This window comes from Magnolia sinica, chromosome 8 (assembly GCF_029962835.1).
Source record: "Magnolia sinica isolate HGM2019 chromosome 8, MsV1, whole genome shotgun sequence".
NCBI classification, from domain to species: domain Eukaryota; kingdom Viridiplantae; phylum Streptophyta; class Magnoliopsida; order Magnoliales; family Magnoliaceae; genus Magnolia; species Magnolia sinica.
Genome location: NC_080580.1, coordinates 1,745,721 through 1,769,334, shown reverse-complemented (window position 1 = coordinate 1,769,334; position 23,614 = coordinate 1,745,721). Strand labels below are relative to the sequence as shown.

At 41.0% G+C, this 23,614-nt stretch overlaps 3 protein-coding genes across 4 annotated transcripts; all 3 read left to right on the top strand.

Annotated features, from left to right (window-relative positions):
• Positions 1-2,596: 2,596 nt before the first annotated feature.
• LOC131253751 (LRR receptor-like serine/threonine-protein kinase EFR) lies at positions 2,597-3,772 on the top strand. The gene has a single exon (XM_058254889.1). It carries the CDS (start codon positions 2,597-2,599, stop codon positions 3,770-3,772), a length of 1,176 nt encoding a protein of 391 aa, XP_058110872.1.
• Positions 3,773-3,829: 57 nt separating this feature from the next.
• Positions 3,830-7,382, top strand: LOC131252566 (probable LRR receptor-like serine/threonine-protein kinase At3g47570). 2 transcript variants are annotated; one of them, XM_058253183.1, is made up of 3 exons: positions 3,830-4,319; positions 4,610-5,302; positions 6,559-7,382. In XM_058253183.1, exons 1-3 carry the CDS (start codon positions 3,830-3,832, stop codon positions 6,966-6,968), a joined length of 1,593 nt encoding a protein of 530 aa, XP_058109166.1. In that variant the 3' UTR covers positions 6,969-7,382. The 2 variants fall into 2 exon arrangements, with proteins under 2 accessions (XP_058109166.1, XP_058109167.1); XM_058253184.1 differs by having other exon boundaries at positions 4,610-5,288; positions 6,559-6,807.
• A 4,444-nt stretch (positions 7,383-11,826) lies between these two features.
• LOC131252565 (pleckstrin homology domain-containing protein 1-like) lies at positions 11,827-12,656 on the top strand. Its single transcript, XM_058253182.1, has one exon. It carries the CDS (start codon positions 11,989-11,991, stop codon positions 12,412-12,414), a length of 426 nt encoding a protein of 141 aa, XP_058109165.1. The 5' UTR covers positions 11,827-11,988; the 3' UTR covers positions 12,415-12,656.
• The last annotated feature ends 10,958 nt before the right edge of the window (positions 12,657-23,614 follow it).

Here is a 23,614-nt window from a genome sequence, read left to right as displayed (position 1 = left end):
CTTCATTAAATTTTCTTTTTTCCTATCGTCTTCAATCGATCATTCTTTGACATCCTGATTTCATTTTATGTTTTTTACACCCACACCACATGGTAATGCGATTCGATGATCTTAGTGTTGAAATAGAATCTGTCTAGTTTTGAGCTACGGAACCTTTACATCAATAACAAAGATCACGCCCTTAAAGATTCACATACTTTAGTCATCCAAGTCATGTAATTAACTAGTGTACACTAAAGCAATAATTGTCTTTAAAACTTTCAGAAGAAACGTTATCAAATATCTCTTTTGTAACACCCATAGCTATTAAATCTAAAATTTCAAATTCTTAATCTATAGATATGTGGGTCTAAGATGCTAATCAAGAATGACCCTAAAAAAATTAGGTTAAATTATTATGAATACATATAAAACAACCAATATACATGCCAAATTGCTGAAAAATACTTCCTTTCACCTTGCTTCCTTTTCATAAGGAACTTTCTTCACCGTAGCTTTGATACAGCTTGTAAGCCACCCTTTGTGTTGGACATGCAGGTTTTCTTTCATATAATTTAAATTCCATATGAAATTGTGATAGAATTAAATTGAACAAGACTAAATAACTTTCAACTTTATCCAAACTCTTCAACCCTTTCTTTTATGCTTTAATTGAAAGTGTCAAAAATAAAATAAAGAGAATGAGTTTTATATCAAATTTATCCATTGGTCTTACCTTATACGATCCTAGCCATTACTCAAAATTCGAGGTCATCTTAATTGTAGACTTAGAAGAGTGATCAGACCTCTTTGCTTCCATAAATGGTCTAAGGCCATCTTAATCCTAGAATCAGATGAGTGATTAGATCTCTCTAGTACTATAATAATTAGGTAAACCACTATATGAGTATGGTCCATCTCTTACTTTTGTGAAGATCCCATGATTGTGTAAACCATCGAATCCTATGAGCCCACTCATCTGGGCCTTCTTTCATTTTTGGTAAATGGACTTAATAGTCTAATACACTCCCAAACATATTGGCAAGGGCGGAGGATCATTGAACTCACACCATAAATGGTCCTTCTGATATTTGAACACTTGACATTGATACCATTTCAAATCACCATTTTTTTTTTTGTTTTTTTGACTCGAGCAATTGGACGATGGCATTTCAATGTATATAAAAAGACTTAACACTCCAACACGGGTCACAGTCAATCCATTGGTTGTATTATTATTATTATTTTTTTGTAAATTTTGGCCCACCCAATTAATATATTGGCCTGATTTTGCAGCCCAACAATCTTAAAGGCAAGACCAACCTTTCAACAGTATTCAATCACCGCTAGTTCATGTAGTGTGGTCTTAAGATTTTGTATTGCTTCATTGTTTGGACCATACCCTAAAATGAGCTTTAAAAATAGATGGACGGCATGGATTTAAGGCATATACGTTATTGTGAGCCCCACAATAAGGGATACACCAACCTCAGTAGATCTAAAGATCACCGAAGCTAGGGCCGTTTTAATCTGCTTTTCTTTCTTGGCACACCCAAGTCAGTGCCGTGCCTGTGACGACTCCACAATCTCATTTTCGTTGTCTTTTTTAACCGACCTCAAGTCCCTTCCACTTGGCATGTCTTCTTTGACCCGTGGTGGGCGTTGAAAGTTTCTGGGCTAGCCGACTTGACAATTCCATATGATTTCACACTCTTGCAGAGCAACCACCACTCACTATTAAACTTAATTAAAGTGCTAATTATAACTTATTTGATATACATATATAAACAAAAGAAGTCATAAAATATTAATTTCATTTGAAATAACTTCTTTAATCACAACTAGAGCTAGGCATGGGATGACTCGACTCGTTTAGATCTAACTCGAAGCAAACCGAATGAGTAAGTCGGTCTGAACCAAGTAGGATTCGCCCAATCCAAACTCAAATTGAGTCGAGTTTGAGTTACCCAGTAACTCGACTGACTCGATCCGGTCAGACTCGACTCGGATTTGGATATATATATAAACCCTAATTTTTAAGTATACTTAACCTTATACGCCGCATTCGACCGCGATCCGACCCGATCCCAAAGTCTCTCTATCCCTCTGTCATCATTTTCCTCTTTTAAACCCAGCAACCACACACCACCATCACCACCCTCCTCTCTCTCTCTCTCCTCCACTCCCTCCCTCCTCTTCCAAACCCGGCATCCACCCACCACCTTCCTCTGTCTCTCTCTCTTCTCCACTCCCTCCCTCCCTCATCCCTCGATATAAATCGGTGTCAACTACAACCAACTCGATACTTTTGACCAGGTCGGACTTAGATCGGTTCAGTCATGATGGACTCGGTACCGAGTCTAGTCGAGTTCGGGTCAGGCCTATTTCAAAACCGGATCAAGTCGAGTTAGCCCTAACTCAGTGGGACTCGACTCGATGCCAAGTGTCTCAATTCACAACCACTCTTAAACTCTTAAAAAATGAAATTTTTTGATATAGTAAATTTACAATCAACGGTCAAGTGCCCAATCATGTTAGCCTCGTTCCTAAACAAAAGTGATCCATCACCGTGGCCCACCTGTATAAATCACCGTTGGTTCTTTGCTTTCTCAGTCCAATGGAGTTCCCCCATCTTCGCACTCTCATGGCAAGGCTATCTTTCTCATTTCTTCTACTCCACACAACTCTTTTCTTCTCATGCATACAGTCACAGTCCGAAACTTTCACCGTTACAAACAACGTAACGGATTGGCTGGCATTACTCTCCTTCAAGGATGGAATAACAGACAATTCTCTCACAGAGTTGAGCTCATGGAATAATTCTCTCCATTTCTGCCACTGGCAAGGCGTAACATGCGGTCGCCGCCACCAGAGAGTCACGGCCTTGAAACTACAGCAGCTGAAATTGAAGGGCACTGTCTCACCTTACATAGGAAACCTCACCTTCCTTCGTCAGCTCAACCTTCGATCAAACACCTTCCATGGCGAAATCCCCCAAGAAATTGGTCGTTTGTACCGGTTGCAGTTCCTCCTAATGACCGAGAATTCTTTCACAGGTCAAATTCCTTCGAGTCTCATCCACTGCGCAGATCTCAGAGTCATCGACTTGGGTTTCAATAACCTTGTAGGGAGAGTTCCCACCGAGCTGGGTTCTTTGTCAAAGCTCTTTCATTTGAGTGTGGGAATCAACAATCTAACTGGAACCATCCCGCCTTCGTTAGGAAATCTATCATCCCTTAACGTGCTCGCACTGTTGAGAAATGATTTCGAGGGCAGCATTCCAGACGATCTATGCCGGATCACAGCATTAACATTTTTTCAAGTATCTGTGAACCGTCTTTCCGGTAAGCTTCCTTCCTGCTTATACAATCTTTCTTCTATTGAAACTATTGATGTGGCAGAGAACCAATTTCATGGAAGTCTTCCACCCAACATAGTATTCAATCTTCCTAATCTCCAAGAACTTTTCGTGGGAGGAAACCGATTCACCGGGCCCATCCCAAATTCATTTCCCAATGCTTCCAGCCTTGTAAGACTTGATTTAAGCAGCAACAATTTCACTGGGGGAATGCCGACAAATCTAGGAAGCTTAAAGGACCTCGTCGAAATCAATGTCGGCGAGAATCAGCTAGGAACTGGGGAACCAGACGACCTGAGCTTTCTTACTTCTTTAATCAACTGCACCAATTTAGAAAAACTGGCGATAGTAGACAACGGCTTTGGTGGTGAATTGCCCAATTCAATAGGCAATCTCTCAACCCATCTCATTCTGTTTATAATGGGAGGGAATTAAATATCTGGTAGCGTTCCTACAGTGATTGGGAATCTCATCAATCTAACAACATTGGATATGGTCAGTAATTTTTTCACAGGCAGCATTCCATCTAGCATGGGGAAGCTTCAAAATTCGCAGTATCTGAGCTTGGCTAGAAACAGACTTTCAGGGCAAATTCCATCCTCCCTCGGAAACATTTCTCAACTGAACCGACTATATTTAAGAGAGAACAACCTCCATGGAAGCATCCCTTCGAGCTTGGGAGATTGTCGATCCTTGCAATTGATGGACCTTTCTTTCAATAACCTCAGTGGCACCATACCGAAAGAAGTCATCGGGCTTTCATCACTATCCATTTTCCTCAAATTGGGTAGCAATTCTCTAACCGGATCTTTACCGTTGGAAGTAAGTAATCTGAAAAATATTGGGGGATTGCAGCTCTCAGATAACAAATTGTCAGGTGAAATTCCTGGAGCAATGGGCAATTGCGAAAGCCTGGAATTCCTTGAATTGCAGAATAACTTCTTTCAAGGAACCATCCCTCCAGCCTTGAGCAATTTAAAAGGTATAGTCGCAATCGATCTTTCGTCTAATAACTTATCTGGGCAGCTTCCAGAATATCTTGAGAAGTTTCAAGCTCTGCGGTATCTAAACCTATCTTTCAATAATCTTGAGGGTGAAGTCCCAAAACAAGGGGTGTTTAGAAGCGCGAAGAATGTCTTTGTACGTGGAAATAGTAATCTTTGTGGGGGATCTTCGATCTTCATTTGCCCACATGCCTTGCTAAAGCCTCTAGAAAACATAAATCGCATCTCAAAATAATAATTCCCGTTGTTAGTACCGTTCTGTTTGCAGTCTTTTTATCATGTTTGATTGCTACTCTTTGCTGGATGAGAAAGTCAAGAAAGAAATCTTCTCCAAAATCGACACTAGAGGATCCCCATATGAAGATTTCTTATGCTGAGCTCCACAAAGCAACTGATGGGTTCTCTTCAGGTAAACTGATTGGTGTTGGAAGTTATGGTTCAGTGTATAAAGGAATTCTGGATCACAACGGAAGGGTTATTGCAGTGAAGGTGATCAACCTTCAGCAGAAAGGAGCTTCGAAGAGCTTCTTGGCTGAATGTGAAGCATTGAGAAACATTCGACATCGGAATCTTGTCAAGATCATAACTTCCTGCTCAAGCTTGGATTATAAAGGTAACGATTTCAAAGCTTTGGTTTTTGAATTTGTGCCTAATGGGAGCCTAGAGAAGTGGTTGCACTTGAAATCAGATGGACAGCATCAAGTGAGGAATTTGAGCCTTATTCAGAGGCTGAATATAGCAATTGATGTGGCTTCTGCATTGGATTATCTTCATCATGATTGCCAAACGCCGATCGCTCATTGCGATCTGAAGCCAAGCAATGTTCTTCTCGATGAAAGCATGAGTGCCCACGTTGGAGATTTCGGGCTGGCAAGGTTCCTTTCTGAAAGGACCACTCATTTCTCTAAAAATGAAACAAGCTCAGTTGCAATAAAAGGATCCATTGGGTATGTTGCTCCAGGTATCAACTCAATCCATTCTGTCACATTTTCGGCTTTTTGAAATTCTAGTCTTTACTATCCCAATCATGATTTTTCCAAATTCCTTCTCTTTTGAGCTGGTTATGGGCAAGGAGGGATTCAACACATCGCTCATAGTCATGTGTTCTAATCCTCTGAGCTACAGAATCCATCTTATATACACTATCTCTGTTAAGTACCCTTCTAAAGTAACATTTTTTCTTCTCAGACACTTCAGGTTAAGATGTTAATTTTGAACTAGCTGTGGTTGATTTTTAACTTGTGGTAAATACGTGAACAGTAGTTAAAAATTCAACAATAATCAAACTATGGTTGTCAACATGCCTGGCTTGCACTCTGGAATCACATGCCACTTGGTCAGTCTAACCATTTATCTGGACCCCTTATTGGTTTTGCCTCCAAATTCATGGGCCACACTTTAGAAAATCATGGCTATTCCAGATATATCTTATCCAAATTGAAGTATGTTGATCACCGGACTATTCATGCTGATCACTGGACCTTTCTTGGTCCATACCATCCATTCAAAAGTTTCTCCAACCATTGGGAGTTTTGTTGGGGAATAGCGGAAGCAAATTCTGAATTCGAATCAAGTACGAATCAAGTAAGAGAAAAATAAATGCAAATAAGCACTTTACACATGAAAAAAACCCTCGCAGAAGAAAATTATGACACAAAGCGGCAAAGAATACACTATGAAAAATGAATTACCAGAGATGGATGGACTTACCGATCCGAAAACCTTAAAATCCCTTTCAAAAAATCCTAGCTTTACTCCCCTTACACTCAAAACAGCCCTTCACATTATCAACTATAATTAGCTTGATTACAAGCTCTTATAGAGAGGTACAATCAAATTAGTAAATAAAACACACACTTTCGTAAAATTGAGCAATTCTATTGATGGGACCTTCAATAGGATCGAGTGGCATCGACAGGCCCTTGATAGGATCAAAGAATGCGTCCATCGAGCATAGGGGAAATTTTGGGAATTTCTGTATGCATAGATTAAAGGCACTCGATTACAATAAGCTTTCTCTAGGGCCCACTGACAAACCTGATGGATGGTTAAGATTTGTTGATTTAGGTATCCATGCATCCAAAACCACTGGCATGATTTCCATGTGTAACATTGTATTCTTCCATGTGTTGAAGTTCAATCCAATGGATCTTTAAATTACAGAATCTCCATTTTTTTTTTCTTCTCTTTAAGCATCTAAATGCTTCTTCCTGGCAGAGTATGGTCTGGGCGGAGACGTGTCTACATGTGGAGATGTGTACAGTTATGGGATTCTTTTATTGGAGATTTTTACGGGAAGAAGGCCGACTGGAGACATGTTTAAGGATGGTCTAAGCCTTCATGAATTTGCAAAGATGGCTCTACCCGATCGAGTGTTGGAGATCGTTGATCCCCGGCTCTTAGAAGAAGAGGTAGAAGAAGCAAATGACAGTCAAGCTTTCAACAATCTACAACGTAGAGAGGACAAAAGACGTCGGATGTGGGATTGCTTGGTCTCAGTAATCAGAACCGGAGTTGCATGCTCTGTTGAATCTCCGAAAGAACGAATGCAGATGAGAGATGTTGTCATGGAAATGCATGTAATCAAGGACACGTTTCTTCAAGCTGGGGTCCACAGAGAAAGATGAATTCAGAGGACCATTAAACTGGTGTTGGGCCCTACATAGAGTGGGTGTCTGACACTTTCATGTTCAAGATGGACTTTTAAAGGCCCCGATCACAGGTGGAAGTGATCAGACCATCAGAACTCTAAAATGGGTGTATCTTGCAAACTGGAATGAGTTATTCGATTGTGCCATATATGATTTTGGGTAGGAGAAGCTACTTTAGCCACCCAACCCTGCTACCTCGGTCTACCCATGCTGAATTTGCAAGATTCCACCAGATCGATGATCGAAAATCCTTTTTAATTTCGTTTTTACTATTTATATTAAGTTTTAGTTCAATTATCACTCTTCATGCTTTAGAAGTTGTGCCAAACATGAAAAGGGGTCTAAAAATAGTGAGTTTACCACTTATAATAAGTCACCAATTTCAGAAAATTTTAGTTGGAGTTTGCTTCTTTCCTAGGTTTGGTATTATTATTTAAATGATTGTAAATTCATTTTTATCATCGATTAAATTATTTTTTAATTTATTAAAATGAGAAAGCTGTGTTTTCGGAGTAGTTATCCCTAAGAAAGATGGTGATCGACTTCATCACGTCCATCCCTGGGTCACTACATGAACATAAGACTCGCGACCAGACCGAGTAATCCGGTATAGAGTCGAGTCACGACTCACCTTAGTTAGGGGAAAGTCAGCTTACTCGGCCAAGCTGGGGTGACTCCTGGTGTCAAAAAGTATTGGGTCCATACCCAAGTTTGAGTCAACTCGGACGAGTTGCATCTGACTCGTCTGAGTCGCCAATCCATTGGGTCTCCCTTCATCATAGGTTGATGCCAGTCTACTTAGTTTTATTTGCACCGTCAAAATTGCAATATATTTCCTCATAGATGAATCGAACGGTTGAAAAACTTCTATGTTAGATGAATGAAGCACCGTGCATTTTCTGAACTTTTTCATGGTCGTTGTTTCCACTCTACGTGCATTTCTCGTGGCAGATATCCCCAGGATCCGGACTGCTTCTCGGGCAGTCTATGCCAATATATGGGCCATAGCCAGCTAATACCTATATTACCCACGGACAAGATGCACGTGCCAAGAGTAACTTATCTTTAGGGTTGGAAGAAGTCTGGGCTGGCCTGCTCATGCCTGAATCCACCGAGACAGGGGTGAACCTTGAGGCCCATGGGTGGGACCTAAGCCTTAATTAGGGCTGAAAGTCGGGTGGGTTCAACCTGACCAACCGATGACTGACCTAACATTGGGTTGGACTTGGGCATGATGTATTGGGTTCGGTCTCGGGCTTGGGCTATACAAACACCAATCTGCTAAAACTTGGGTCAGGCTCAAGTTGAGGTCTTGGGTTGCCTGACCCAATCCGAACCCGATCAATATATAAGTTACTTATAAATTATAATTGAGCGTGGATCGTCTGTACTGAAGGCACAGGACATTCAAATGTTGTCGGGTCTCATTGGTCCACGTCATTTCCAATGACTCGAGCTAACATGATACGCTGGATTTCTCTCTCAAGTACATTGTGTGCTACACAACATGACTTTAAAGAAGTAGTTGTCTTCTATTTTTGTTTGTTTGTTTAGAAAAAATTAAATTCTTTATAATAAATAACTATATATATAATTAATAAACTCATAGGTACAAAAAATAAGACGTGTATTGAAATATAGTAGACTAATATAATAACAAAAATATTAGCATGTATCTACCGGACCAATCTGACCAAGCCTGCTTGGGTTGGGTTGGGTTGAGAATTCCCAACCCGACGTTGGGATGGGTTGGGTTAAGGTTGAAGTATAGGAACCTCAAGTTCGGCTACGGTTGAGCACCAACCCGACCCAACCCGCCCAACCTTCAGCCCTAGCCTTAATAGGTCTGATAATTCATTGGGTTGGACCAGGCCCGCATTGTTGCAACACCCTGGATACCAGTCCTGCTCAACTAGTTCAACATTGGTGGGGGTGGCAAGAGGCTGGGTTTTGGTTGGACCAGGGTAGGCTCGTGACTGACCCGACCCTCAAGGTCCAATGCCCAGTTTGGCTCAAGCCCAGCATGGGCTTATCACAACATGACGCAACCCAAGCCCAAAAGGTACGGCTGGTCCTGGACTGACCCAACCTTGGCTAAGCACGTGCTCAAAGAAATAGAGACAGAAAGAAACAAAATCAGTGATTTTCCGTCCAAGAGTCTAGGTTGTCTAATCAAGGATTAAAATGGAATATTTATAGGATGTAAGACTTTAACCTATGAAGTTAGGTTTGGTTGGGCTAAAATTACTTGAGCGCAAGCACATCTTAGAAACCGAAGAGCGATGCATGTGAGGCCTAAGTCGAGCCCACAGGCCCAACTTATAGGTCGAGCGCCGGTTGGCTTGTCATGCCCAGTGATTCGACGGGCCTAGTGCCACCCTTAATGGGTGGCCAAGCATTTGGCTGGTGGGCCTTGCAGGCTGGGCTCTACCTTGGCGTGAGGTCCTTAGTTAATGAGGGCTTGGCTTTCTTTCGGATGTGGTTGGGTGGTGAGTAGCTCAAATGACATTGCAAGATTTGATTGACGGGTTGTACATTGTCCAAAATTAGCTAAGTATATACTAAGCTAAAAAACCTTTAAAAGCTCAGGCCCATCTTTGATGGTATAAAGCCATACCAATCTGATGTAGAGCGGGTCGCGGACAGTTTCATAGCTAAGATAGATCAAAAAAGGCCCAGTCGACAACAAAAGTGATCCTGACCACCAGATCTTAAATCGGGCGTATCTCGCAATCCTAAATAAGTCATTCGACATACCACATATGATTTTGGGATAGGACGAGCTACTTTAGCCATCGTGCAAGCCGGATTTGCGAAATACCATCACATCGATGGTCGTTTCCTTATTTTAATTTCATTTTTACTATAAATAGTAAGTTTTAGTTTGATTATAACTTTACATCCGTTGGGCTTTAGGTGTTGCGGACAACATAAAAAGTGCTTAGAATAATTACAAAAATAGTTTGGTGAAGCCAAATAGGACACTTATTATTTTTGGTTGAAAACCTTGCACACTAGTAGACATCACGACCACCAATAAATAACAAGTTGTGAATTTTAGGAGTTTTAGCTGTAGTTTGATTATGAAATTTCTTTCATTGCTTAATATCCCTATTTAAAGGTTTGTGAAGTAGTTTATTTCATTTATCAATCAAAATATAGATTTATAGAATTTATTTCTATTTTTTTCACTTTTTCCCTATGGATTCGAAAAGTACATGTGAGGAGTTTAGAAAAGCTGCATGGATTCGGAGTAATTACCCTTAAGGAAGATGATGATCGACTTCATTACGTTCATCCCTACGTCACAATCAATCTACCTCATTTCACCAACACCACCGAATCTGCATCCCCTTACTCTATGCACATCCGCTGCCAGCTCCCTCACACCCAGTGCACATTAGCAAGGTGCATGCTCGTAATAAAGAAGAAAAAAATTACTTTGATAATGTGGCAGAATGTGATGGATGATACTTCAGTACTTAATATTACATCGTAGGAATTATGGCCCCACTACCAAAATTTAAAAAAGAATTAAAAAAAAAATATCAAAGAATTTGATTATCTGGCTATTGAATTGGTGGAAGCTAAAGATGAAGAAATTGCAATGCTACCATTCCAAAAAACAAGTGTTCGCCAATCAAAGGTTAGGATTCTTCAACCAATCTTATTTTCAGCAAATGGACGTCTGACATGGGTTCCAAAGTGTAGTCGGTTCAACTGAGTTAACACATACAACGTGTGGGAATACCTGCGCATCAAGCTTAATATGCTGACAGAGAATCAAACAACTCCCTCGTAATAAAACAAGTGGAGCAGTACGACGCTTAAGAGAGGGTTAGGTGCGGCCCCCACCTCACCCACCACATTGCGGCTCTGTCCGTAGGGCGTATCTTGATGTATACGTCGTCCCTCCATCTACCGACTCTGCCACCAGCCAATGGCAAGTGGTTGGTATTCTGTGGGCCCCACCATGATGTATGTGTTTCATCCATTCCGTCCACCCATTCTTCCAGACCATTCTATGGTATGAGCCCAGAAATTAGGTTGATTTAAATCTCAAGTGGACCGCACTGTGTTGATTGAACGTCCACCATTAAAAACTTCGTAGGGGCCACAAGTTTTGGATCAAGGCAATATATTTTTTTTCCCTTCATCCAAGTCTGTGAGACCTAATCAACATATTAGATGTCAAATAACCATTACAGTGGCCCTAGGAGGTTTTTAATGGTGGACATTCATTCACTACTGTTTTCCCATGGTGTGATCCACCTGAGATTTAGATCTACCTCATTTTTTGGATCAAACCATAAAATTATCTTTCAAAATAAATGGACGGCATGGATAAAACACACACGTCATGGTGGGGTCCACATAGCACTGACCACTAGCCACCTGGCTCGTGGCAGCGTCACTAGCCAAACCGCGTACCACCACTAAAAACTTTTCATGGTCCACCTTAAAGCCCACTGCGATATTTATTTTCCATGCAATTGAGCCTATCCACAGGGAGCTTTTAATAGATATACAATGCATTTATCAAGGTAGGCCCGACGGCCAGGGCCCGCGACGCTTGATGGGCAGGGACTCAGAAATTACACACGAGCCATTCACCGATTCAAATTGAACGAATTGTATTTGGTATTCTTGAAGTCACAGTACCAAAATCATACTGTCTCAACAATCTTAACCACTGGTTAGCGGCCACCTTTTTGTAGAAGACGGACCATTAGATATCTTTCAAGTAATCTTTTAAGTGCATGAGTATCATATACCACACTCAGCCAGAGTATCAAAGCTTCTTCCATAAAACAAAGGAAAAGTCTTACCAGAAGGTCCAAAAGCCCCCAACTCATTTCTTCGGCGAAGCCGGAACAGAAAGCGAGCATCCCCAAACAGAGCAGACTCTTTTTCCCTCTCTCTCTAACCCTTTCTCTCTCATATATCGCATCGCACCGTCGGAGAGAAGAAGAAAAACAGGGAAAAGATAGACTCGATGGCGAGCCTCTGGCGCGCCGCGACCGGTTCGACCGGCCCCAAACCGGACGACCCGAGCGCGAGCATCGAGTTCTGGACGAGCCCGGAGCGGACCGGGTGGCTGACGAAGCAGGGCGAGTACATAAAGACATGGAGACGCCGCTGGTTCGTCCTCAAGCAAGGCCATCTCTTCTGGTTCAAGGAATCTCACGTGACTCGCTCTTCCAAGTCACGTGGCATCATCCCCGTCCGCACGTGCCTCACTGTCAAGGGCGCCGAGGACGTCCTCAACAAGCAGTTCGCCTTCGAGCTCTCCACCAACAGAGAAACCATGTACTTCATTGCCGATTCCGAGAAGGAGAAGGAGGAGTGGATCAACTCCATCGGCCGCTCCATCGTCCAGCACTCCCGCTCTGTTACCGACGCTGAGGTTGTTGATTACTGACCGTCCGATCTGATCTGATGATCAGGTCGGCTGATCAGCCCTAATACATCTGTATATTAGGTGCGCTCCACCTCTCTTATGTTGAGTTTCTACGATTGTGGTTTTTTTTCTTGGTTTATGCATAAATTGGGATCTGGCAGGAGGACGTGTCGGTAATTTCCTGATTTGGATGTATAGAACTCTGTTTTCTGTGGATTGCGTGCGGTTATGATCTTTTCTGTCAATGCATTTCCTTTGATGTCTGGATTGATTGTTAGGGTTTTGAATTTGTAATTTTTTACTTTCACCATGGGCGAGTAGGATCCGCCCATGTGCGTGATTTTTATATTGTATAGATCTTGAAGCTATAGGGAATGGCCTGGCTTAGGTTTGGATTTCGCCCCCACCGTGTTAAATGGTGGCGATCATGTGCTGTATATTTGGCGTGCGTGTGGGGCCGCCTATTCAGATGTACAAATTGCAGGCCACACTGTATATGTGGTTGGTGGCTGTTGGATGGTTAAGATTGAAAATGATCAGTGGTTTGAGTTCAGTGAGTGAAATGGGATGTTTATCATTGCATAAGTGGTGTGTTTCATTCTGTCATCCTTCCACCATAGAGCTTTCAATTTGAACGGTCTAGAATGAAGTAAATTTATTTCATATTAATGGTGGATGAGTTGCCACCATTTAATCACACTAGGGTCTGGCCCTTATAGGGATGTACCTTTGATCTTTTTTTTAGTGGTTCTTTGATATTGTTTTGGAGAGACGAGTCTGTGAATATTTGTTTAGTTGACATCTTTTTCTTTTGAATTTCAACTGATTTCAGAAGCCTTTTTTATCCATAAATGAAGAAACTTTGGCGTTTGATTATGATGAACATTTCCTACTTGGTAATGCGGTAATTTATAGTCAATCCTTTCCCATGTTCATGGATTTGCTGTTTCTTGGAGTTTCTTCATGTTTGAGGAAAGCTTGAAATCCATCTTCATTTTGCTGTATTGGCATTTCCAAGCTTGCTGGTACACTTGAATTTTCTCAAGTTCTGTTTTGCAGAAAAAAAAATTAAAAAATTGAAAAATTAAAAAAATGGGCTCTTTCTATCAAAGGTTGTTGAGAGTTGAGGTTATTTCTGGAAAAATCTTTGCCCATTGTATATCGACATTTGGTTGGATTTTATGACTGTTCCATTTATAATTTTCAAATTTCATTCCATTGGCGGTTGTCCCACTGATATGATTCTTGTACAGCCCATCAATGGTAGTGTCCTGCGAATAAAGTCCCAAACTCGTGCATGTAGGCCACATCTATGGAGATAAGAGTGCATGATAACTAACTGTGATATATCAGTCTAACACTGGATCTTTTCCCTCATAATAATAGCAGTAGTCCAATTTACGCAAAATAACTATAGCAGTAGTAGTGGTAATAATTAATTTACTTCATTAGCATTAGAAAAAGTGGCACTTCGAAATCCCACAAGGGACACAAGAAGTAGTCACATGGCTAAGATTTGTTCTGTTTCGCTTGTATGGAGGAAGAAGGTTGTAACTATTGACAATCTTCAAAAGAGATCGCTAGTGCTCCCCAATATATGTGTCATGTGTATGGATAATGTGGAGTCCATTGATCATCTCTTCATCCACTGTGTTTGGGAGGGATTCCTTGTTTTCTTTAACATGGAGTGGGTTTTCGAAGAGTCAATTGAAGACTGATTTGGTGGTTCGTCTGCATGGCTGTTTGTTGGGGGATATGGAGGGAAAGAAATAATCACTGCTTCCAAAACAAAAGTGGCACGGCAGGGGAAGTTTTGGGAGGGTTAAGGTTGAGATGTTGTGATGGGCTTCATCTCTGAAGCTTGTGACATTAATCGTGTAAGATTGTTTATTCTGTAGTTTTGTGCCAGTTTAGTGCTCTTAATAAAATTCCAGTTTATTTCAAAAAAAAAAAAAGTAGCAACACTCGCAGTAGCAGCAACTGTGTTAGTTTAAGTGTTGCCATGGTTCTTATCGTTGTTGTTGTCGATGTTGTTTTGGTGGTTAGTGCCAACATCTGATTATTGTGATTGACATTATGCCCTACCAATCCCTTTATCCCAGTTGTGTTGGATTGATTTTGAGAGGAATAGGTTGTGGTTTCAGAAAGGAACCTTGCTAAAATGAAATCACCTGCACAGGCGTTCATGTCATTTTCAAGAAGAATGTTGCTTGGCATTAGATCACAATGACAGGCGTTCATGTCATTGCTGAGAAAAATGTTGCTTGGCTTTAGATCACAATGAATAATTGGTGTTTGGCAGTGATTGTTGACATGGAGTATGTCACTCCCTAAAATGAGCTTGGACGCATTAAATGGAGCTCTAGTGCCTATCTAGATCAACTCCAGATGCTCTGTGCCTAAAATTCACCCTCCGTACCAATCATGCGGAGAGATCTTTCAGAAAATTCTCCTTGCAGGTCCTACTGTCAGTCTGCCAAGACATAGGCACTAATGCCTAAACACCAGGAACTTAACCTCTTGACACTAGTCTTCCAAAGGATAGAGCTTTGCACCAGGTGCAGACCTATTGTAGCATTTGTGTCAAGTTCAGAGTACCACTTCTTTGCTATTGTTCACAGACAATAAGCACTGTGATCTAGGACCAGTCTCTCTCCTCAGTCCGACCCTTGTGTTAAGTGCAAAGCCTTAAGCGACAGATGCTAAGGATCTTGTCACCAGATGGCAAGCGCTAACAGTTTGATGCATTCTCGTTGTCATCTCTGGCATGTGAGACCCTTGGCAATGTTAGAATAATCCATGCTTCTGTACACCACATGGCTGCATGGCTATTTGAAGCTGGTTCCTCTCAAGATACATGACACACATCATTTGCTAGTATGTCGATGCCCAGTGGCTATGAAGTGCCTATATGCCAAAGGCCTTCACTAGTTTCCTCAATTCGATTGATGATCTGAACACTCAAAAGACGAAAGACCATAGATTAGGACTTTATGCATCATTTACATTATACTACTCTATATCATGTAATAGATTTGATTTCGCCGATTTTACCTTCTAATCAAGGGTTTTTTTTCCTAGATAATGTAATTAAGGGCCTATGCCAAACCAAAACTTGAAATGTATTTTGATTCCCAGTTCAATAAAAGCTTCTCCTCTGGGCATATTTGGGTGTATATCCTTGTGCTGGAGTTAATAATTGAAATAATATCTAATCTTATAGACCAATAGACACTTGTGCTGAACAGTGATGACGGAGATACTCCAATGTAGAAGCCACATTGATGGGTGTGTTATACTCTGAAGAAAGTTTAAATTATCCGTTTGTTGTCTGATTCATTTGAATGCAACCAATTCTCTAGACTCCCATTAGGCATGAACTTAAAAACTAGAGCTTTGAATTCATTATGTTTGAAATCTATACTTGAGCTAGAGTTTTGGATCCTGACTGGATTCCAATGTCTGATGTATCTCAAAGCTTCACATTCAGCCATAAAGCTTTGTAGAAGTTCCTTGATGTTGGGGGTTGAGTACCTTCACCGCAACAACTGTTTTGCTGTAATCCAGTGTACCTTTATATACAGAACTGTAATTTCCCACACTTACCAACTTGCCAATGAGAACCCATTAGTTTTTGGAGGAGCTTTGGATTTTATATATATATATATATATATATATATATATATATACAGAACTGTAATTTCCCACACTTACCAACTTGCCAATGAGAACCCATTAGTTTTTGGAGGAGCTTTGGATTATATATATATATATATATATATATATATATATATATATATAGAGAGAGAGAGAGAGAGAGAGAGAGAGAGAGAGAGAGAGAGAGAGATGCTCACGCGCGCACCTGCACACCTTCACACACGTCTTGGGCACAAAATCTGAACGGTCCATGTGATACAGCACCCCTTGAAACCCCCTGGGACCAACTTTTGGCCTGATTCAAAACTCTGGTGGGCCATAGCAAAGATGGGCAAATGCGGGGAGGAAACTTTTATATATATATATATATATATATTCTGAAGAAATTGCAGAGGAGGATGTGGAAGGAAGCTCCTTTGACTTTCTTATCCAATAAAAATTGGCGAAGACAATGTAGTATGTGCGAGTAATATAGGGTTCAATCCCTGGTAGTGTTTTTTTTTTTTTTGAAAGATAATCCCTGGTAACACATTCAAAAAAAAAAGGTGAAGAAACATGATGACAAAATTAAGCATAAAACAACACTAGTTACTGGAATTGCAAAACTAAAAGCAAGTGAGCTTCCCTCTTTCTTTGAGGATCAGATGGAGCATGTGGGCAATTGCAGTTTAGGATTCCTCCGCAGGCCTTACCATTACCAATTAGTGAAACCAATCTTGCATTTATAAAAATCCGTTCTTTTGGCACTTCACCCTCCAGATCATTGAAAGAAAGATTTAGATTCTGCAAAGAAAACTTCTCTAGATATTCTGGAAATTTCCTGGATAATTTATTGTGGAATAGATCTAGGTCTTCAATACCTTTTCAAATATTCAAAGATGGAATGGTTCCCTGAAGCAGGGTTACCCTCCATACAAAGTCATTCCAAGATCAAGTAATTGTCAGTTCCAGGAATTTCACCAGACAATTTGTTAGCCGAAATGTCTTATTCCTGAAGATTTTTCAAGTTACCCACTTCCAATGTTAGGGATCCACTGAAAGAATTTTGAACCAAGTTGACTGAAATAAATAGGGAGGAAAGCCATAGAATTCAGGCGTTCTGCCATTAAGATTGTTATGTGAAAGGTTGAGAAGAAGCAGATCCTGGCAGTTTCCAAGACTCTAAGGGGTGCTTCCCTGTAGGTCATTATCTTCCAAAAATAGATTGTTCAACTTTGTGATGTTGCCTAGGGAGGATGGGATTTTCCCTGAAAACCTGTTTCGAGATAAGTCCAATCTTTGCAACCTTCCGAGCCTCCCACTAGTATTGGGAAGACTTCCCGTGAAAAGGTTATCTTCCATACCTAACAGGGTTAAATTGGCATACTAATCAATCTTCATAGGGATGCTTTCGGATATCTGATTCCCTCCAATGACTAGATATCTGACTTGGGTTGAAAGATTGGCTACAGAGTTGGGCAATACACTGAGTTGATCTTCTTCCAAGACCTAATATCAGTTGACTGCTTCAGTTGGGTCAAAGAAGTGAGGAAACTCAAGTCATCAGCCTCTTTAGTTTGAAGCTAATTCCTACTGAAATCTAGCCAAAGCAGGTCCAGTAGACTTCCCAGATTTGCAGTCACCAGCCCTTTAAAATCATTATCACTGAAATCAAGTTGCATGAGCCCCTAAGCATTGGATAATGAAACTGTAATGAGCCCTGTAAGTGATTGCTCCAACAAAAAGGGTTCATAGATTTGGAAGAGAAAGGCATAGGTTAGGCGAAAGGTTTCCTTGTCGTTGGTTACCTGCCAGTGAAATATAATTGATGGATGAGACATTCTAAAGCCAAGGTATTCTGTAACGGTAATGGTGGTCGTAACGGCCACCACCATTACCTTTACGATGCGGGTTGTAACAACTGTTACAACCCCATAATGGCCGTTACGATCTTTTTTTTTATTGGGAAAACAAAAAAAAGAACAAAACTCGAAAAACCTATATCTGCCCCATAATGTATATATATATATATATCAGGAAAACTTGTATCTGCCCCGTAACAAACCATTACAGGGTTGTTATGGCCTTTACAAGGGATGTTATGGGCCGTTAACGACAGTTACATATCATTTTTTTCCATTATGGCTGTTACGGCCGTTACGACCCAGTAACGTGTAATTGTTGCCACCATAACGGCCTTTACACCACACCATGTCTAAAGCATCAAAGGAAGTGTACCAGAAATGTTATTTATATTGAATTGAAAGCATTTTAAGCTTGTCATTCATCTTGGTTCATGCGGAATGCTCCCCTCTAGGCTGTTTTAATGCAGGGGCATTTTCACACCGGGCTCGAGTGGGGTCGCCCGTGGGATGCAGGGGCATAATCGGGGTGGGTGGGGCCCACGGGAGAGGTCTCGTGTTTGAGCCTCCTCACCAGAGGTGATTAATGCACATTTCACACCAGGCTCAAGTGGGATAACCTGTGGGATGTGAGGACACACTCGAGGTGGGCGGCCCGTGTGAGGCGGTACCCATGTGATTTGGGGCCCACGATGGAGGTTCGGCCAAGGTCTTAACCCATGAGATGTAGGACTTGGGCTATGAGATTAAGAAATTAATTCGCTATGCTCTAATAGTTCGAGCTTTTAGAGCAACTGGTTAATTGTCTTGCATCATGTTTCTCTTTAGAGAAAGAATTGGTGAAGGATGAAAGGGGCTCATATGATATGAAGGAATGGTCCTAGTAAGAGGGTTTTTGATGACTGACAATGAGACAAGCTTTGGACACTTATCTCAGGTGAAGTTGCTCCACAAGCTTATTCTCATTTAGATTGATGATTCTGGGGTCCAAGCATTGGGAGAGATTTGACAGAATTTCCCCTTCATGATTTGACAGATTTCTTGCTCAGATTGAGATGCTGCAGCCGAAACAAATGACCAATCTCTTGGGGGATTTTGTCATGGAAGCTGTTGTTGTGAAGGTTGATTATTCTGAGGAAAGTGAGGTTTTCTATGTGGGGAGAGATGGGACCCACCATGTCCTGGTCCCATAGGTTCAATACTGTGACCCTTTGATGCCTACGGCTGCATCTAATTCCTTGCCACTTGCAGAAATCTCAACTGATGTTCCATGAGCTCAAGGGTCCATGATGATGATCTGTTATCAGATCCTTGAATGCACTCAGAGAAAGTTGATCGGTTTTGTTTCCCAAGGTGGTGGCAGATACTGACAGTAAGCTCAGGGATATGAGAAGGGTGACAGAGAGTGGAAAAGACCAAAATTTAAATTCAGGTGCAGAAGCTCCATGGGATTGTTTTAGCTGTGCTGCTGAAATATTTCTTGCAGGGCGGTGGTGGCAGAAGGTGCCCTGCAGACGGTTTTAAAGATTTTCTGTTGAACTAGTTTCCTGGTGGAATTATCAAATGGCCCTGATAATGAAATTTTAATTGAAGCAACTGGCCAGTTTTATGTCGCTGTATTGGAGATTTTTAGCTGCACAAAGTCAACTGCCGGGAACCTTATTTCTTTTCTAGATGTTTGCTAACTTGATGTGTGTTTGGGAGCCCTTCCCATCCACATACAGGCACATGTGAACATTTTTGCGAGATCTGAGCTTTCCATCAAGTGGGTTTCACCATTAAGTTCTCTGGCCTAAAAATGAGGCCATTTCACACCTCAGATGGACCAAAACATTCAAAGACAAGTGGACAACCAGAATATATATAGTTTCACACTGGGTCCCAAGATCCAGAGTTACTGGATTATATATGGTTGGAGTCCTCACACATCGATTCTTGAGTCATCAGTACACTGAATGTTGGCAGTGTTGCCAAACTGAACTTGCTTGACAATGCCATGGTTTTACCTTTTCTTTCTTTTTGTGTTTTGAAACTACACTAGGATAGAGTAAGGAATCAGAAGCTACAACTTTGTAATTTTGACAGGTTCAACTGTTGAGAATTCCTTATTTGTTTGGTTAAATCAAATAAGGTTTTGAATTTTTGAAAATCATTTTTTTTTTTAATTATTTCGTTATGCTTTGAATCCATTTTGAAAATGTGTGAAAAAAGGTGATTTTCATTTGTCCCACGATGGGAGATTTCTTGGGTTTATAAATGGTATTGAGAATACTTGAAAAAAGGGAGAGAAATCTTAGGTTGTCTACACTGGAACATGCCCTTGCTACCGTGTGGACTGTAGTTGTAGACACATTAGTGGCGTACTTCAGTCGTGCGTCCCGAGACGGTTTGACAAGGCCATAACGGCTAGAAACTGACGCTGGTTAATACCAACAGTAAAAAAAAAAAAAATTGTTTTTTACAATGTTCTGATCATTGGTGCAATGGACCAATCACCCCAAATATATAAACCGGACCTCTTTGGGTTTACAATGTTCTGATCGTTGATAGTCGCAGGTGCAACGGTCCACTCACTCCATATATATAAACCGGACCTCTCTAGGTTCAGAGCATCAAAAAAAAAAAATTTAATCGATCATCTACATTTTCTTTAATAAGTTAGTAACACATTGAGTACTCAAACTCAGTAAGTTCTATATCAAATTACTCACTAAGTCTGTCAGACACTTTAACTGTGTTAGCTGAGTTCCTAAGTTAGTCTCTCCGTGATTGCTGCACGTAGGATCAAACAAGGCTTATCGTATACCGTAAGCAATTCATCAGCAACCCATCAATGATCTCTAATCCACAAGGAGGCGAATCATGCTTTAAGGACAGCATATCTAATACATGTTTTAGCATGATTTGAAATAATTTTTTAATATATTTTTCAGTATCCTAATTATTTATTTCGGATATTTTTCCCATATTGGATTACAGACAATTTACTTGATTCCATTGTCACTTGCATCTTCCTCTACCATGTATGAAGTTGTTAGGAAATTCCTGGAGTTGAGACGGGAGATTATTCACCATTGAATTGCATTCTAATTGCTGTCGAGATCCAAACCTCAGGTGGTCAAGAATCTCGTTTGGAAGGTTTTGGTGGCATATATTTACATTGTTCCCAGGGTGTGGCCTAAGTGTGGAAATGGGCCAGCTTGCTTGTCCCACCCAGTTTTGGCGAGGTGGCCCACGTTGATATGAACCGTCCAAATGCTTCATCTGGACGGAATGCCACTTGCTTCATCTGGGAAAGATGCTACGGTGCAATGAAGTCCTGAATGTTAGATTTGTGGCCACTGAATGATCAGGCCCATTTCTATGCTAGAATTAGGGATTGGCCTTCATTTATGCCACGTAAGGATGTACGTGCGTCTGCATGTTTGCAGCTCTGCCAAAGAGACCAGTGGTACATCTCTATGTATGTGAGAAATCCATTCTGTCCATCCGTTTTGCGAGATCATTTTCGGACATACTACCAAAAATGAGGTGGATAAAAAACTCAAGTGGGTCACACGATTGGGAAAATTGGGGAAAGAAACCCCTACTGTTGAAACCTTCCTGGGCTCCACCTTGATGTGATATCCAAACCTTTTATAAGGTCATTCCAAATGGGATGAAGTGAAAAAACCAAAAAGATACCCTGATACAAAACTTTTATGGCCATAAGACTGCTTCAACGGTGCTCACGCTCACTGAATGATCACTGTTTCCTCTCCTCTCGTGTGGCCCACTTGACTGTTGGATACACCTCATTTCTGGTCGCACGTCAATGATATCGCAGAACGTATGAACGGGTTGGATTTCTCACAAACATCTCGTTGGGCCCCACCCAACATCTGGGTCCCTTTTTTCTTCTTTTTTCATTTTTCAGCTTGTTAGTACTGTCAGTTGACACTTCACTGTTAGCCATTCATACCAAGACCTCAGTGTTGAAACTAAGGTATCTTTCACTCAGTCTACCATTTGAGCAATGGATTAGGGAGTAACATCTGCGTCCTTGGATCAGGCAGTGACACCACCACTACCCACCTGTATGCGTTTCTTTATCCACTCCGTCCGTTCAAGACAGGCACATCCAAATCTCAGGTGGACTACACCGTAGGAAACAGTGGTGATTGGACGCCCTACCATTAAAAACCAAACTGATGTGTGTTTTACCTTCACCAAAGTCTGTGAGACCTAATCAACAGGTTGGATGGCAAATAAACGTTACAACGGTCCCTTCCATTTGATATTTGTGAGAAATCCCTGTCCATCCATTTTTTTCCAGAACGTGTTAAAGTCTGAAAATAGTACCTATTGGGTCTACCCCACCAGTACCTAGCTAGAGATGCCGGTCTATCTAGGGGTGTCAATGGGCCGGACTTGGGCCTGAAAAATCAGATTTTGAATAAGGCCGTCGACCGTCGTCGAGCCAATATCGGTGCGGATCGAGTTGGGTCATTCATATCTAAATATTTTTCAGATCGATTTCAGATTGACCACCCAAGCCTAGCCAATTAACAGCCCTAGTCCTATCAGTATCACTGAGGCAGATCCAAGGATCAATGGACCACACCACAGGAAGCAAACCTTCCGAGTGTCGACTGTGATGGTTAATTAATATCCAACCTATAATGTGGTCACATGGACCTAGATGAAGGGAAATCACAAATATCATCTTGATCCAAAACTTTATGGTCCACTTATTCCCATACACCTTGGATGAAGGGAAATCATGATCCAAAACTTTGTGGTCCACGTATACATGGATGAAGGGAAATCACAAATATCCACTTGATAGTTAACCTATTTAATCCCTACCGTATGGCTCACTTGAGCCTTGGATTTGCCTCATGTTTGAGTTCAAAACCTAATTATATAGAAAAATGGATGGACAGTGTAGATAAAACACATATACCACGATGGCCCAGATCCCCTGCTTGTGCTGATCTCGAAATGGGGCATGGTAGTACCCAATCCACATGGTTTGCCTGCTAAACCCTTTGATAGGTCTAGATGGGGCTACCATGATGTTTGTGAGAAATTCATATATTGGTCTGTTTTGACATATCATGTTAGGATATTAGCACAAAAAATCAAGTAGATTCGGAAATTCAAGTGTGCCCCGTAATAAAAAATTACAAAAATTGAATATGAACTGTTGAAACACTTGCAGGGCCACCAAAGCTTTGGATCAAGCAAATATTTCATGTTTTTCGGTTCATCCCAGGAGCACCAACTTACGAAAAATTTAGATGGAATATAAACATCACAATGTACCCTAAGGAGGTCTTAGCAGTAATCATTTCCCAATCTACTTTTTAGGGTCGTGCAGTTTACTTAAGTTTTGGATCAGCCTTATATTATTTTTTCTCGTGAGGATAGCGTCCTACACTACCACTGGGATCTAGTTAGAAACCTACAGTCCTTTCAAGGCTACGTAGGGCCAGCATGATATATTTGTTTTATCAAGCTGTTGATTCATTTTGAAATATTAATTGAGGGCGCGTAAAGGAGGTAGATTGGGAAATCGGATTGCATATTGAGTTACTCATTATGATCTTATCATACTTAAACTCTGTTGGGCCCACCATGAATGTATGTTATTTATCTATGCCGTTCATTCGTTTTTCTAAATCATTTTAGGGGTCAAACCCAAAATTGTGGACTGGAAAAAAGTAAATGTATTGATTTCG